Source organism: Corvus brachyrhynchos, unplaced genomic scaffold (assembly GCF_000691975.1).
Source record: "Corvus brachyrhynchos isolate BGI_N302 unplaced genomic scaffold, ASM69197v1 scaffold69, whole genome shotgun sequence".
Taxonomy (NCBI): domain Eukaryota; kingdom Metazoa; phylum Chordata; class Aves; order Passeriformes; family Corvidae; genus Corvus; species Corvus brachyrhynchos.
Window position 1 is genome coordinate 4,122,161 of NW_008240228.1, and position 14,452 is coordinate 4,136,612.

The following is a 14,452-nucleotide window of genomic DNA, read 5'->3' on the forward strand; positions in this document are numbered from 1 at the left end:
TTAAAGGTCCAGGGTCATCGAGAGTTGGGATAACTGTGTAAACAGTGCTGTAAATGCAGTTCTTTTGACCTTCGGTAGATGTCATATTCTTGCTATGTTGTAGTTCAGAATTTTTGGGGGGTTTTTTTTGATTTTTTTTTTTTTTTAACTTTTTGTCTTTTGTCTCTGTTTGCCCATTTATTAAAGGACTGATCAGTGGTGGTTCTTGAAGCTGAGGCTTAAACATGTTCTGGAGTTCAGGCATGATGGGGGAGGGAAAGTGTAGGAGTACCGTAAATCAGAGATTATGAGCTTCATGTGGGTACAGTGTTAGGAGTGGGAGATCGAGTTGGTTGCAGGTGGTGGTGGCCACAAAGCCGCCATTTCTGTGTTTCGGCTGGCGAAGTAGGTAGGTCATTTTGAAGATAATGCTGGGAGTGGTGAAGGGCCCCATTCAAAACATTTCCTTTTTGCTTCCATGTGGTGAATAACTTCTCTTGGTCACGCTGCTTCTCCTTGGCGCTCTCAGGGCGGCCTGAAAACCACCGAAAGAGGCTCAGGTCTGAGATGAATGGCCCTACCTGAGGAGCGACTGGTTCACGACATTTATTGTAGTTTGAAAATTGCTTTCCTGGCTTACGGCTCAGCCATGGAGGCCAGATGTGGACAAAAAGGGGCGTGCCTGGGAGCACGAGTGGTTGAGGGGAGCATTGACTGCTCTGAGCCTCTTCATGGGTGCAGTTTCCTTCTGGTGGTGCTGCTCACTGCCTCTCATCTGCCTGGTGACGTTTTCAGCCTCCTCCTGAGTCAAAAGAATGAAATGAAGAATGAAGTCAGCCTTTCCTGCTGTTGTTTCTTGCTTCCAAACTTAACATTGCGATTTTGAAAACATTAGGAGTCGAAGGAGGGAAGAATAGGCAGGGATTGTTAATTTTAATATATTTTGTTCTCTACTTGATATTTATTTTCTCCTGGTTTTGCAGGTACATGTTGTGAAAAGACTTAATAGGATGTTGAGATGAAGCCCTTAAAATGGTTGTGTTAGTGTAATAATATTGAGTTTTCTACTTGAAAATCCAATTAAAATATTCGGGTTTTAAGCTATTTTTATATATTGAAGTAAAAGAAATTACTGGACACTACTTGCAAATACACGTTTCTGAACAAAAGGTTTTCCTTGTCTGAATGCTACTGCAAGACTTTCACTTAATTAGTAATTACTAGGGTTGAGGCACAGGTTTGTCTTGCTCCTTACTTTTGAGCATGACTTAAACACATAAAGCATAAAACAAATTCTTACTTATACATGGAGTTTAGTAAGAGCAAATCTGACTTTATGGGGTGTGTTTCTGGAAGAGTTTCAGGTTGTATCTTTCTGAGTATGCAGATGACTCTGGTGTAACTTTTTGATTGATCTTGCACTTGCCCAGGCTTCTGGCTGTTTGTTCAGTGAGCAGTTTTATGTGAGATTTGTAGGTTTACAGGGTTTGAAAAGGAGGGTGAGTGGCACAGAGGTGCTGTAGATGGCAGGGTGAAAATATGTGTCAGAGTTGCCATTGACTGTGAGAAGAGGGCAGTAAACTTGATTAGGTGTTTCACACGTGGGGGAAGATGGTGTGGAAAAAGTAGAGTTTAACTTTACCATCAAAAATTCTGTGGCTTGTGGCTTGCTTTCCTGCTTTTCATGAATGTCTTTATCTTGCACCAGTCTCTGGCTGGTAAAGAATCTTACGTGCACACCCCACCTGACTCCCTTTGCATAATATCAAGGCTGCTCTATCTAGGACAAAGAGTTAATGCATGTGTTCCTGGGTTTAGGGGACCTGAAACCTCCAGTAGAATTCCGTTTCAGTTTGAAGTGATCTCACGTGGAACACAGAGTAACCTGCTGATTTAACAGTCCCTTTGCTTCAAGTTCTCAAAGTGCCTTCAGTCAGCTTAGTTTCAGTGGTAATTTTTTACTTGGATGTGGTTAACTTGTAAGGTGGTTTTCTTTTTTCTCCCCAACTATTTGAAAAATGCCCTCTGGCTAATTTCTTGCTCTGTGTGTAGATCACATTTCACCTCCATACCCAAGTGTTTAAAAGCTTTTGGAACTGAATCTTCTGAATGTGCATGTTGGCCTTGGGAACTCGATACTCGGCTGACATTGCCAGTATGGGTTTTGGTTGTAGTGACACAAGGCTTTTCCACCAGCAGAAGTGTTTAGGGATGGTGGGGGTTGATACCTGCTTTTGAATAAGCTCTAGGGTGCTGGTAACACAGCCTGTTCTCTAGTCAGACTGCTATTATGTGTTCTACCTGTTGAAGACCCTGAGAGTTGAGCTGGGGTATTAATGTGTGAATTTTTCAGGAGGGAATAAGAGAAGTTTGTCCTGGTATGTGCCCCACAATCAAAGCAGTGTTGTATTCAGTGTTATCTACTACTGCTAACATAAGCATCTTGTTTCAGTAAGACAAATGAGCTAAGTTGAAGCACTTGCTTTGCAGCTGCATCTGATAATAATTTCTTATTAATTGATCAGTTTTTAAAAATTTATTTTGCAGTAATCTATGCCAGCAATTATGACAATGTTAGCAGACCATGCAGCTCGTCAGCTGCTGGATTTTAACCAGAAACTGGATATCAATCTCTTGGACAATGTGGTGAACTGCTTGTACCATGGAGAAGGTGCACAGGTAAGGTGGATTTGGAACCTACATTTATTGACCATGTTTAATCTTACAGCAAATCAGCTGAGCAAAATCAATTCACTTAAATAACAATTAGTAGTATTAGTGAATTTACTGAGCTGGTGACTGGAATATCACTGGCAGTCACGTGAAATGTGAATTCACATTGAAATGACACTTGGAGAAATGTTTGTTTGGCCTGTGTTCATTCCTAGCTTGCCTTCTGCTGTTGAGAATTATTAACAAATATGATTTGGTAAGGACACCATGCAGCTCACCTTTTCTGACTTAGTTCTTCAGGAAGGTCTGAGCTAGCTGTTACTTGCTATCATGGACAGGATTGTGAAGCCACAAATGGTAATGTTCGCTTCAGTGAAGAATTGTATTTAAAAGAAAAATCTTAGTGATGTTATTGCTGTGTTTGTATTTATAAAGGAGCATGTCATGCATATTTAATAGAAGAGTTTGTTCCTTTCTTGTGTCTGGTCTTTTTTATTTCCTGTTACAGTTTGCACAGGTTCTTCTTGCACTCTTTGGACTTAGTGCAGATTGCGAAGTATTAAGTTGAAATGGAGGCACTGTGCATTTGTGTGTTTGCTTATATTGCCTTGAAAGTGAATCTTGTATTGCTTTTATCTATTTCTTGAACTTCTTTGGAAACAAGACTTAAATGTTGAGAGCAAGTTTTGCTACAAAGGGTGTTGGCATAGTTCCTCTTCCGGCAGATTTTAATTGTTCAGGCTCAACAAATTGGGAGTTTCAGTGTTAGGCATCTCTTACTAAGATAGTCTTGCACAACAATAAGTGAATTAAATGGGACAAAGTAGCTGATGCTTTTCTATTCTTTCCAGCTGTTAGAATAAACAATGATATGTACTTGCTTTGTTTATCTTTTTAGGGGGGGGGGAAAAAAAGCTTTTGTAAAGCTTACTAATGTGAATTCCAGTAGGTTTTGAAATACCTTGTTGTTTTCTGAAATATTTGCATTTTGAGTGTTCTAAATTCAAGTAGTTACTTGCTGTAGTTTTCTAAGTGCTTGAATGACAGAAAACTCCTTGCAGCTTTTTGCCCTAAAAGTGTGGACATCTGTAGCATTTGTTTTGTGATCTGCTTTACTGCCCTGCAAAATAGGTGATGCTTGTAATATTGTTTGGTTTGAAGAGAGTGGAAAAAGTTGGGAAAAGTTTATAAGGAAAATAAAGGATTAACACTAAATACAGTGATCAAATTGCCATTGTTCCGGCATTGTGAGAAGTTGCTTCACTTGAAACAGCTGGGAAAAGTCTCCAGTATCTAGAAAATCAATGCAGTAAGAAGCAAAAATTCAGGAGGTGGTGTTTTACTGGCAAAAGTGAATTATGATAGAAACTTGTTTTAAATACATATATCACCTCAGTGAAGCTTCAGTCAGCTGTTTGGGTGCACTTCCAAAATGGAGACATTTCAGGGAGTCTGAGCTTTTCCCTCTTCAAGGGGGTTCAAAGGTTCCTGCAGGAAAAAATGGTTCTCAGTGGAGTCTGACAGCTCAAGCCCTGTACTAAAGGGTGACAGGAATAATAGGAGTTGAGGAAATTAAATATTAAAATTGGGAGATTACCAGTGGTTTTCCTGGAATAGGTCAGGGTAATGTCAGGGTAAAACAGGTTTAGAATGCAACCTGAATGGCCTGTGCTGAACTTGCTTTCAGATTCACCTGCCTCCTCCTTCTGCTTAGTTCTTATCTCTGCTTGCAAAACTGTTATCTGTTGATCTATATTAGTCAAGAAATAAGCTATTTTCTGTCCTGGAGATTTAAATTTTTTTCTCTTAGCTTTTTTGGGTATACTTCTCTGAAAAGAAAGAATGTCCCCACCCCAGTGCAACACATGACTAAGGGAGATTTCATGCAGCTCACAGATATTTACCTGGACTCATTCCAGCCTCTTAATTCCATTGATCTGTTAGATCTTCACATGTCCAGAAAGATTATTTGCAAATTTTTTTTTTGGTACCAACAGTACCATGAGACTTTGTTCTTGATTAACGATTATTACTAAATTTATACTTACATTAAATTTATTATTAGTTTATGAAACTACAGTGTTTGATGTCCAGAAAAGGGGTTAATGGGTATGAGAGCAAACCTCTCAGCGCTGGGAGAAGGATATGGAGTGTCTGTTTTGTTGGTGTTGAAATTCGATCCTGGGATATGTCACCAGTATTAGAAGCAAACAGGAGGCCAATATACAAACACACTTTCAGATTGAACCTGGAAGTAATACAGCTATTTCTTCCCTTTTAAAACTAAAGTGTATTAAAAGTGCTGGTTTTCTGTTTGGTTGGTTTTTTTTTTTGTTGAACTCTGATGTCATACTGTAACAATATGGCTGCACTGGTTGTGGACTTAAGCAGAACATTTGTATGGTACTTCTCCATGTCAAATCTGCAGGGACCTACTTGCTGGTCCAGTTGCTCTGCTGTACTCAATTCTATCAAGTAGGGGTGCAAGTAGTGTTGTACAGATAGTTTAGACATACTTGCTCTTTCCTGTTGGAACCTCCAATTTTATTTTGTAAATCACATGCCAATTTTGTCTGTTTCTTGCATTTTATGTATATAGATTTGGGGTCTTGATTGGGTTTCTAAGTTAACTGAAAATACGTGTTTTCTTACACCAGTCGATGGTGTAAGTATGGCTCAAGTATGTACTTGGATGAGACTAGAAGTCTGCATGGCTGTAGTAAGTTCTAACTTTTGAAGTTAATCCTAAAGTAAAGCTTTAATTGCTTTGCAGCTCTGTTGAGTTGGCTCTGCAGTGCAGTGAGAGAATGAGCTAAGTTCTGTTAGTTGTGTTTTAAGATGTCCACCTCGTTGGGAAGGCAATGCCTGATGCTTGTAGGGGATACAATTTGCAACAAGATTTGTCAGTACACTGCACTTTTGGAAATGGCTGACATCAGTTCGGCTCCCTAAAGATTATTGACTTGAGGACATCCAGGATTTTGAAAAGGATGGCTAAAATGAGTTCAACTATTTCAGTGTGTAATTGCTTCAGGTGAGGTTTTCAAGAAACCACAGTATGTAGGACAGTAATTGATAATGTCAGTCCGAAGGAAGAGCAAACCATTAGCATGACCAACTCCCTTCCTCCCGCCAGTAGGTTTTTATTATGGTTTTGTAGGTTGTTAGGTACACCAAGGATCCCTCAGAAGGAGGGATTGGAGACCTCTAATGCTCTGCTCTGTGGTTCTTCAGAATAAAATCAACAGTTCCTACATCAGCACCTTTGCAGCACAATGCAGTGCTCCTTAAAGCTGGCAACTTCATATGAGTGTTTCTACTGGAACTAGAAAGTTTGGGTACCCTAGAATTAAGTTTTATCTGGATGACTTTGTGGAAGGGGAGAAAACTTCATTCCCTAGTAGGTTTTCCCCATAATGTGTGCTGTTCTTGCATGTTCACTGCTGGTCTGGATGAATCATTCGGGATGGAAGAGTGGAAGTGAGTTATTACTGTCCTGCATCGATGGGCTTTTGGAGTTTGGTTGTTACTAAGCTTCAGCTGTCACAGAAGGAGGCTTAAGAGACTTGTTGCTGCTGGTTGAGTTCTGCCTAACGCTTAGATAAGTAGTTTAAATGCAGTGTTACATATTGATATCTTCACTGGCAGTATATAACTTCTTAAATGATCTAATGCTAACAATTTTTCAAATCAAATTTTCTTTTAGCAAAGAATGGCACAAGAAGTGTTGACTCACTTAAAAGAACATCCTGATGCATGGACAAGAGTTGATACTATTTTGGAGTTCTCTCAGAACATGAATACCAAAGTAAGCAAATTAACTTTTATTTATTTGGGTTTCCTCTTTCTTCCATTCATAAACTTTGAGGAAGGTGTCTCATTTTTAGCCATAGACTTTCTTGATTCAAAACACATTTTTTTTTAATTGTCTTGTTCTCAAAGTCGGCTTTAAACAAGAGCTGTAAATGAAAAAATATTCAGACCTCCTTTTACATTGCCAAGAGTTTCTCCCTCCCCTTTTTTTTTTGAGGATGAGCTAAATTGGATACACAGAGTTTTTTTCAAGGCACTTACAAGCATTATGCCAGTTCCCAAGATTGGTATTGTGTCTGTATAAATCTGAGTAATGAAAAGTCTCCTAGAGCCACATTTTGTCCTTGGATAAGTGCTTGGCTATTTGTGATCATAATGAAAGCCATGTGCATGTATCTGAGGAGAAAATTTGTGCCTAGGTGTGTTAAAAACAAAATAAACCTTATTAGGCCAAGGTTTTGAGAAATCAGTAAAGGTTAAGCACCCCAAAGTTTGTAGCACATCAATTCTTTGCTTCTGTGCAGAACACATTTGCTTTGTACTGCTGTTGGAAATCCATCCATCATGGTAGAGGCTAAAATGGGCAGCATTCAGGGCTTTTTCTGCAATTTGAAATGCTTTACCTGAGACTTGTGAAGTTTGAGCCAAAAAGATGATCAAAATGTGTTTTCACTGTCTTCAGTTTGATGATTATTATCTCAAATAACTGACATGCATGTTTTTCTGCTGGATACACGCTGTGTTCAAACAGAAAAAATTGTGTTTGGATGGTTTCTGAAATCATGTGGTATTCATGAAGCAGTTCATTTTTTTTTTCATTGCTCTCTGAAGTTGAGGGGAAAACAGTTTAAAGAACTTCCTCAAAGTAACACCTTTAAGCACCTTTAAGTAACAGTGTTTGCCTGTTTGCTTGCCTGGTAAACTTTGCTTTTTATACTGACAGACATTACTAATGTTTAAGTTGATTTATCAACAGTATTTTTAAAAACTCAAATTTGTCTTGTGAAAAATGAGATGATTAGAGGAACAGAAAGAAAGCAACAGGTAAAGAATTCTTCAATTTACATAAATTGCGAATGATTTGGTGCTAAATTTATGCACTATGACATTTGGCTTTTATGCAATCATATTTTTTCTTTAATTAAAGCTGTTAACACTACCTGATATTAATCATAATGTTCCATTATGTTGATTGCTTGTAATAGGAAGAAAAGGGGTGTCTTCCTGTGCAACTGACACAGCTAGGCTTTGACGGCAGGCCTCCACAAGGTCTACCCTTTTGATTCCCTTTAACTGAATTCTGTTCATCAATTGTTTTTTGTTTCTTGGGAGGTGGGAGGGAAAGGGATTCGGTGCATAAAATAAGTAATAAGGGTGCCATAGAAATTTCTACCATAGGGATCATTTCATGCCTTTTTTTTTTTTTTTTTTTTTTTTTTTGAGTCTTTGCTGTTGCCTGTCCCTCATCTTCATAACTGGGCAGTGAATTAGAGATAGACAATTAGCAACAAGCAAACCAGGAGCAAATGAGTTTTTGAGAGGCTTCTGTCTTACACGAAGTTAAAAAGTGTTCACATGTACTGTTGCAGCAGTTGATTAAAAGGCAGAACTTTGTATTGCTATCAGTGACTTTTTTGGGAGTGGTGTTTGTCATTATCAGAGAAATGAGAGTAACTAGACCTGTTGAATCAAATGAAACAAAGTAAAAACCCCAGAAGGCCCCTTGCGGGTTGGTGAGGCTGATGGAGCCCTTTCAGTGTGGTGTGGCAAGGAGGATGTGCAGGTGAGGGTTGTACTGCTGCTGCTTTTCAGTGTCACATGTGAGTGTTAGGGGAAAGGAATATTTTCAGGACAGAGGAAGAAGTGAACAAGACACTGCAGAGGGCAGAACTGAAGTCACTTATGTACAAAAGAGTGAGTAGTAACCTTTACAGCATGAACAGCTTAAGGTCCACGAACCCAAATGAGATGTTTGAGCAGGTAATGAGGGATAGGTGTGTCAGATTGCTAGAGGTGTCTGTCCTTTTCTTTGACTCGAGGAAATTCTAAGTGAAGGGAAAAACCCACTAAAGATGATGTCTGTCCTTAGTCTGTTGTTAGGTTTTTCATTTAAGTTTCATTTGGTCATCTGATGTTTATTTAAAATGAAATTAGACTTGCCATTTTGGTGTAAAAGCTAAGTAAGTTCACCTGTGGAAAAAAGTTTGGAAGAAAATGAACATTTCTAGTTAGTTGTTACCTGAAAAATTAATGTGTATGCCTGTAGAACGTAGAAATTTCACTAGTGTTTAGATGTGCTTCAGGAAAGTTAGCACTGTCTGATATAAATATGCATACTGTCAACATTGTTAGGAGCTTTTGTAAGTATGTTTTGTATCCTGAGCCTGGATCAGTTGCAGATGGTGTCTGTAAGCTTATAGCAGTGGCTGAAATCACTTCCTGTGAAGCATTTTGCACGTTTTCCTTCATGAAAATTCCCTTGATTTCATTTAGCTTTTATGTCACATAATTAAGTCAATTTGCAGGTTAAAATCTAGTTGATAAGCTTTTGCTGCTGACCATGGAGGAAATAAAACTACCCTGCCAACTTTCTGTAATTCATAATTTTTCTTGGTGCCCAAGGTTTTGGAAGGGGACAGAATATTTTGCAAATACAGGATGTGCATCTGAAATCTCCTGGGAACTGGGATCAGATAGAAAAGCAAAGGGATGTGTAGGTTATGTTAAGATGAGAACAGCAAAAATGCTCTTTTAGTACAATGTAGTTTGGGACAGTCTACATTGTGTTTTTTTAATTAAACAGAAGTCTGTATGATCCCTTTGGTCGAAATGCTAATGATCCTACTTTGTGTAACAACTAACCATTTTAAAGAGGAACTCTTATTCTCAGCCAAACTTGGAACTGTGAAAACTTGAGTTTACCTTTCAGGCATTGATGTGACTTTTTTTTTTTTTTTTTTTTTTTTTTTTCTTCCTAATCCACTGCAGATAAAGTAAATGCAAAACTCCTCATCCCCTTTTCTCTCCTGTCTATTCATGCTAATGGGGTTTTACATATTAAAGTTCTTTGATCATACCATGACAAACTTCTTTCCCTGTTACTGTGAGTTGGCAGTAGGGACAAATGGGCAGAGGGAATGGCCATTTGCAACGTTAATGGTTTTGGGTAAGAACATAGGAAGGAATTCCTGAAAGGTAAAATGATTTCCAAGAGCTTATTCACATTTTTATTGTTCTTTGACTGAGCACAAAAGTTCATCTTTAAATAGTAGAAATAGCTGCCATATTGGGGTGGGGATTGAAATTAAATAAACCTGTGGGTTGTCTTGCTGTTCCTAAAGTAACACACCAGTGAAGCTTGGGAAATACTTTCTCTAGAAAGTGCCAGTGTCAGGACATGTGATGCTAAGACAAGATTTTTTTTTTTTTCCAGCTCTTAGAGGAACAATAGGTAGCTTGAGACACCATCCAAGCTGCTAAATATTTTAGGAGCCTGGTTGTGTTAATACTCAAACGTAGGAGCAGTCATTTATGATACAAATTCATATCTGGCTGCTGCTTTTCCAGATAGTCAAAATTGTCTGCCAGAGGGCTTTTCATTATAGTTTTTTCCCCCCCTCCTGGTGTGAGCATGATCAAACAGCAGGACTTAGTATAGCCAAGAATAAAACAAGAAAATGCAATGCATGAAACCTCAGTAAATGGGTGAATAGACATATATTTAATAAAATTGTTAGTTTAATAATCTTGAAGTCTTAGACATTAAGTGTGAATGTCTGATTGAATGAGAGTCCTGCAAGTTAGTTAGTCCTACAGTAATGTACTCACATTTTGTTCTTCTCCAATTTCAGTATTATGGACTGCAAATCTTGGAAAATGTGATAAAAACAAGATGGAAGATTCTTCCAAGGAACCAGTGCGAAGGTATGGAGAGATTTTTGTCTTCCTTCATAACTTTGTGTATTAGCTGAGATTCAGACTGTCAGTCTCTAAGTAACTTTCTGTCATGTGTCATGATCATCTTGAATGATGAAACCACGTCTTTCCCTTTTGTGATAGTGGTCTCAGTGAGTTGGTGAGCAGCTAAAATTCTGTAAATTTGTGGAAAAGGCGTGACTGGTAGTTTTGAAACATCTGAGGTGAGCCCCTGGCATTTGAGGTAGAGGTTTTCATTCTCTGTACTTGGCACAGGGGGTTTTCTTCCCTCTCTCTGAGCTATGTGTGCAGTCCCAGCAGTGTTCTGTCATTTTCTAGTACACTCTGTAGTCCACTTGTTACCTTGTGTAGGTTTATGTAATTACTTTGAAATTGTAACCAGCGACAATGGTTTTAAAATAGAAACACTAAGTAAATGCACTTTCTTACCTACTGATGGTCACTCATTCTGTTAGGCTTAATTCATGGAGGAGTATAAACAGGCAGATTGCTGTAGTTGGTGCAGTGTAGGGTAACCCCCAGTCTCCCATCACTGCAAGGAAGCTGGAAGTCTTAAAATAAACGCTGTGTTTGGTTTTTGGGTTTTCCCCTCTCCTATAGCTTGCAGTGTTGCTGGCTTTTAGACATTGGCTACAGTAAATGGAGGTCCACCTGTGGTACAGGGTTAGTGCTTATTCACATGGCTGGCTGTCAGGTCATCACAACTTGGACTTCAAAATATAACGTGCAACCACTTTAAATTCTTCACATTAAATGCTGTCACTGTTCTATACCTGGCTTTTTACTAAAAGCTGGTCTTGGAACTAATTAAAAGTATTCCAGATTTCTGTGTTCTGCTGTGAGCTTTTATTAACCATGCTGAGACATGCTTTAAATTTTTACTGCCAGTGTTTCAGTTCTGAAACTATATTCATTAAAACAGATTGTAAATGTTGATGAAAACAAATGCATAGAGAGACTTACTCATTTTTGTGCTTATTCCTCTTCTCACCTTTCCCCCATCTCTTCCAACTATAGGTTGGCAAGGGGTAGCTGTCTTTGAAAGTAAAACTGAAAGTGAAACTTCTATTCATTCTGGAGGTTTCTAGGGAACAGCTTCAGCTCAGGCTCAGATACAGCTATCCCCTTTTGAGAAACTAAAAGAGAGCACCTTAGTTAGCTAAAGTTAAATGTTCTTTGTGCCTTTAATTATTGGAGTATCTTAGCTCAGACATATTTTGTTACTTTCTTGACTATGAGAACTTAGTTTCAGCATTTGGAAGTTTTCTCCTAAAGTTTTTGGCTGTGGGAGCCGAACAGGAGGAAGAGGAGGAGTTGTTAGTACCGCCCACCTGTGAAGGGAGGTGTAGTGGAACAGATGTCACAGGGATGGACTTGACTTGATAGTTTGGAACTGAACAAGTGCCAAATACAGGATGTAATGCAGGAGTTCAAAGTCTTAAAAGTTATGCTCTTAATCCATAGGAGAGCTGAGAAGTAGTGGTGGTAGGATGAGGTTGCTGCTGGCTGTGCTTTGGGTCATTTTATCTCTAGCAGTGATAGTGGTGTGGAGTGGTTCCTGCCATCTAAGAAGATGCAATAACTCCATGTGTTACAAGGCAAAATAAAGTTACTGTCTGTAGTTGTCTAATCATCTTGAGGTATTTTATTCTTATGTTTCCTGACTTACGTATCTATGAAAACTCCAGAGGAAATAAAAAAATCCTTTATACTGGCAAAAGTGTGTTGTTTGTTCAGCTTTTAAAACATTTTCCCTTTGACAGCCAAACTAAAATTGTGAAATTGACTTTTGTCCTGTTTTAGGGAAACTGGGTTAGCTGGCTTTTACTTGTGTGGTAGAAGAGGAACCAAATGTATTTACTGTACCATGGCATTTTATCCAGCTTGGCCTCAGTGGTGTAGGAGGGAGAATCTGTTTCATCTCTAATCCAGTTTGATCTGGTCTGTGGTGGTTGTTTTTTAATTTTTTTTTTTTTTTGGCTGATGATACTGGCTGGTGCAAGAGAACTGCTCCAGAGCTTATTCAGGTGGCTTGATTACTTGGGAGATAGTAAGGCTGGTTAAATTGAGGTTTCCTTGACTCCAGCCATTCTTTGGTTGACAGGATTTTCCTGTTTGTAGTGTAACTGGTGGAATGTGTGTGCAGGAAACTGAAACTCAGCATGCAATGGAATGCTTAGTGACAAAGCAAACCATGCAGGTTTCAAATCAGTTTTACTTTATATCTTAATTTATAAAAGATGTTTTCTGTATGTCTCATTGGTTTGTGTAGTAAATACAGCTGACAAGTCTTACTCTTGGTTAAGAGGAAACTAAATGCATTTATGAGAAAAACACTGTTCCCCCTTTGTAGCAACAGCAGCTGAAGTTAAGAGCAGATCTGAATTAAATTGTCAGTGAATAAAAAAAGTTTTTGAAACGACTTCCTGAGACTTGTTGGGAGAAATAAAGCAATGCTGTTAATTTCAGAGCCTGAACTGTAACTTTTAAAAAAAGTTGTTGTTGTTTTTTAACGAGTCGTACATCAGAATGAATTGTTGGGCCTTGAGGTTAGCCAGAGGCTTGTTACTGCTTCTGTCTGAATGCTGGGAGGTTTCAGCTTCCAGCCTGGAATTTTAAATGCAAGGAGGAAAATGTTTTCTTCAGATACATTCTTTAGACTTGAAACTCTGTTCTGAAGTTTGCTTTTGTTTTAAAATAGCTTTTGGGTTTGGGCTTTTCTGGCCCTGGTGCCTTTAACTTTTGTAAAGTAGCTTTCTGCTCCTCAGGTGGTGGTGTTTGTGAGCACTTTTGAAGAGTTCATTTTTATCTTTCCATAATTCTGAAACAGGATTTGGGCAAAACAATCAATTTACAGTTCTAAAGTACTTGTGACTACTCTACTTTTTGTTATTCTTGATTTTTGGTTTGCTTTTGGAGTTAGCAGTGGGAACCAGTTGGTTCTGTAGACAAAGTGGAGTTTATAAGGCACAGAAGGGGCAAAATTCAGTTAAATCAGATGCCTGGCCTGCGTGTTCAGCCTTGAGACATGTTTGGTCATAGCCCCCAGCAATGGTTAGCCTTGCTCTGGGTGATTTATGTAGTCCTCGGGAGAGTGCTTGGAATGGCTCTTCCACGTACACAAATGATGTCATGTGGTTTTCATTGAAGCCTCGCTGCAGCAGGTGATGTATTCCAGAACATCCCAGGCAGTGCTGAACTTGGCTCATTGCCAGGGTATTTTGCCATCATTCTCAAGTTGAAGTTCTCGGTTTATTGAGGTGTGATACTAAATTGCTTTAAATTCTGATATCCTTTGGAGTTGATTGTTTAATAGCACTCAGAAAGGATGGCATTTGATTAGTGCTGTGGTCTCAAAAGGATTTTCTCTGGCAGTGTGAAAACCTGCCTGGAAAGAAAGGCTTTTTGGTCTTCAGTGCAGTGATACGTTTCATTAATCCTGCATTGTGAAATGGAATACTGTTCCCCTGAACAGAGCGAGCTTGTCTGGAGTGTTTGGAGTTGGAATGGATAAAGCACTTCTTCATTACGAAACACAAATTGCTTGTACCATTTTTCTCATTCTGAAATGAGAAAGTGAAGTGTTCAGAGATGCAGTTCAGCGTTTTCCAGGAAGGTCCTGGAGTTGAGTGTAAAGCTTTTGGTGCAGTGGAAGCTGCTGTAGAGGAGGTTTTTCTGTGCAGTGATGAGATATTTTAATGGAAATTCCTGGCCTGCTTCATGAGGAAGATGTTTCCTTGGTTCTTGGTAATGAAGGGGGGGATGAGCTACATGGCACTTCCGTGTGTGTGTGTGAAGACAAACTCTGTCCCTTTTTTCAGAGTTTTCTTGAGTTTTCTGTTGAAAAACAAATAAATTATGAATTGATTCAGTTCATCACTAAGGGGGAAAGATCATGTGTGGGACTGTATGGGAAAGAATTGTTTCTTAACACTAAAAATAAGATAGTGTTTCGACTACCTTTTGGGGCTAAACAGTTCAATGTAAGTGTGTATGCATATCAACATCCCCAGAGGGGACAGCTCAGCTTTAGCATTTGAAATTCTAATTT

The 14,452-nt window shown here is 38.8% G+C and overlaps 1 protein-coding gene across 1 annotated transcript in view; it reads left to right on the forward strand.

Annotated features, from left to right (window-relative positions):
- Positions 1-2,501: 2,501 nt before the first annotated feature.
- Positions 2,502-14,452, forward strand: part of XPO1 (exportin 1) — a 32,503-nt gene continuing 20,552 nt past the window's right edge. The window contains exons 1-3 of the mRNA XM_008642021.2: positions 2,502-2,658; positions 6,359-6,460; positions 10,317-10,389. Of these exons, the coding sequence (XP_008640243.1) occupies positions 2,533-2,658; positions 6,359-6,460; positions 10,317-10,389 (301 nt within the window). The 5' untranslated portion in view covers positions 2,502-2,532. The remainder of the gene's footprint in view (positions 2,659-6,358; positions 6,461-10,316; positions 10,390-14,452) is intronic.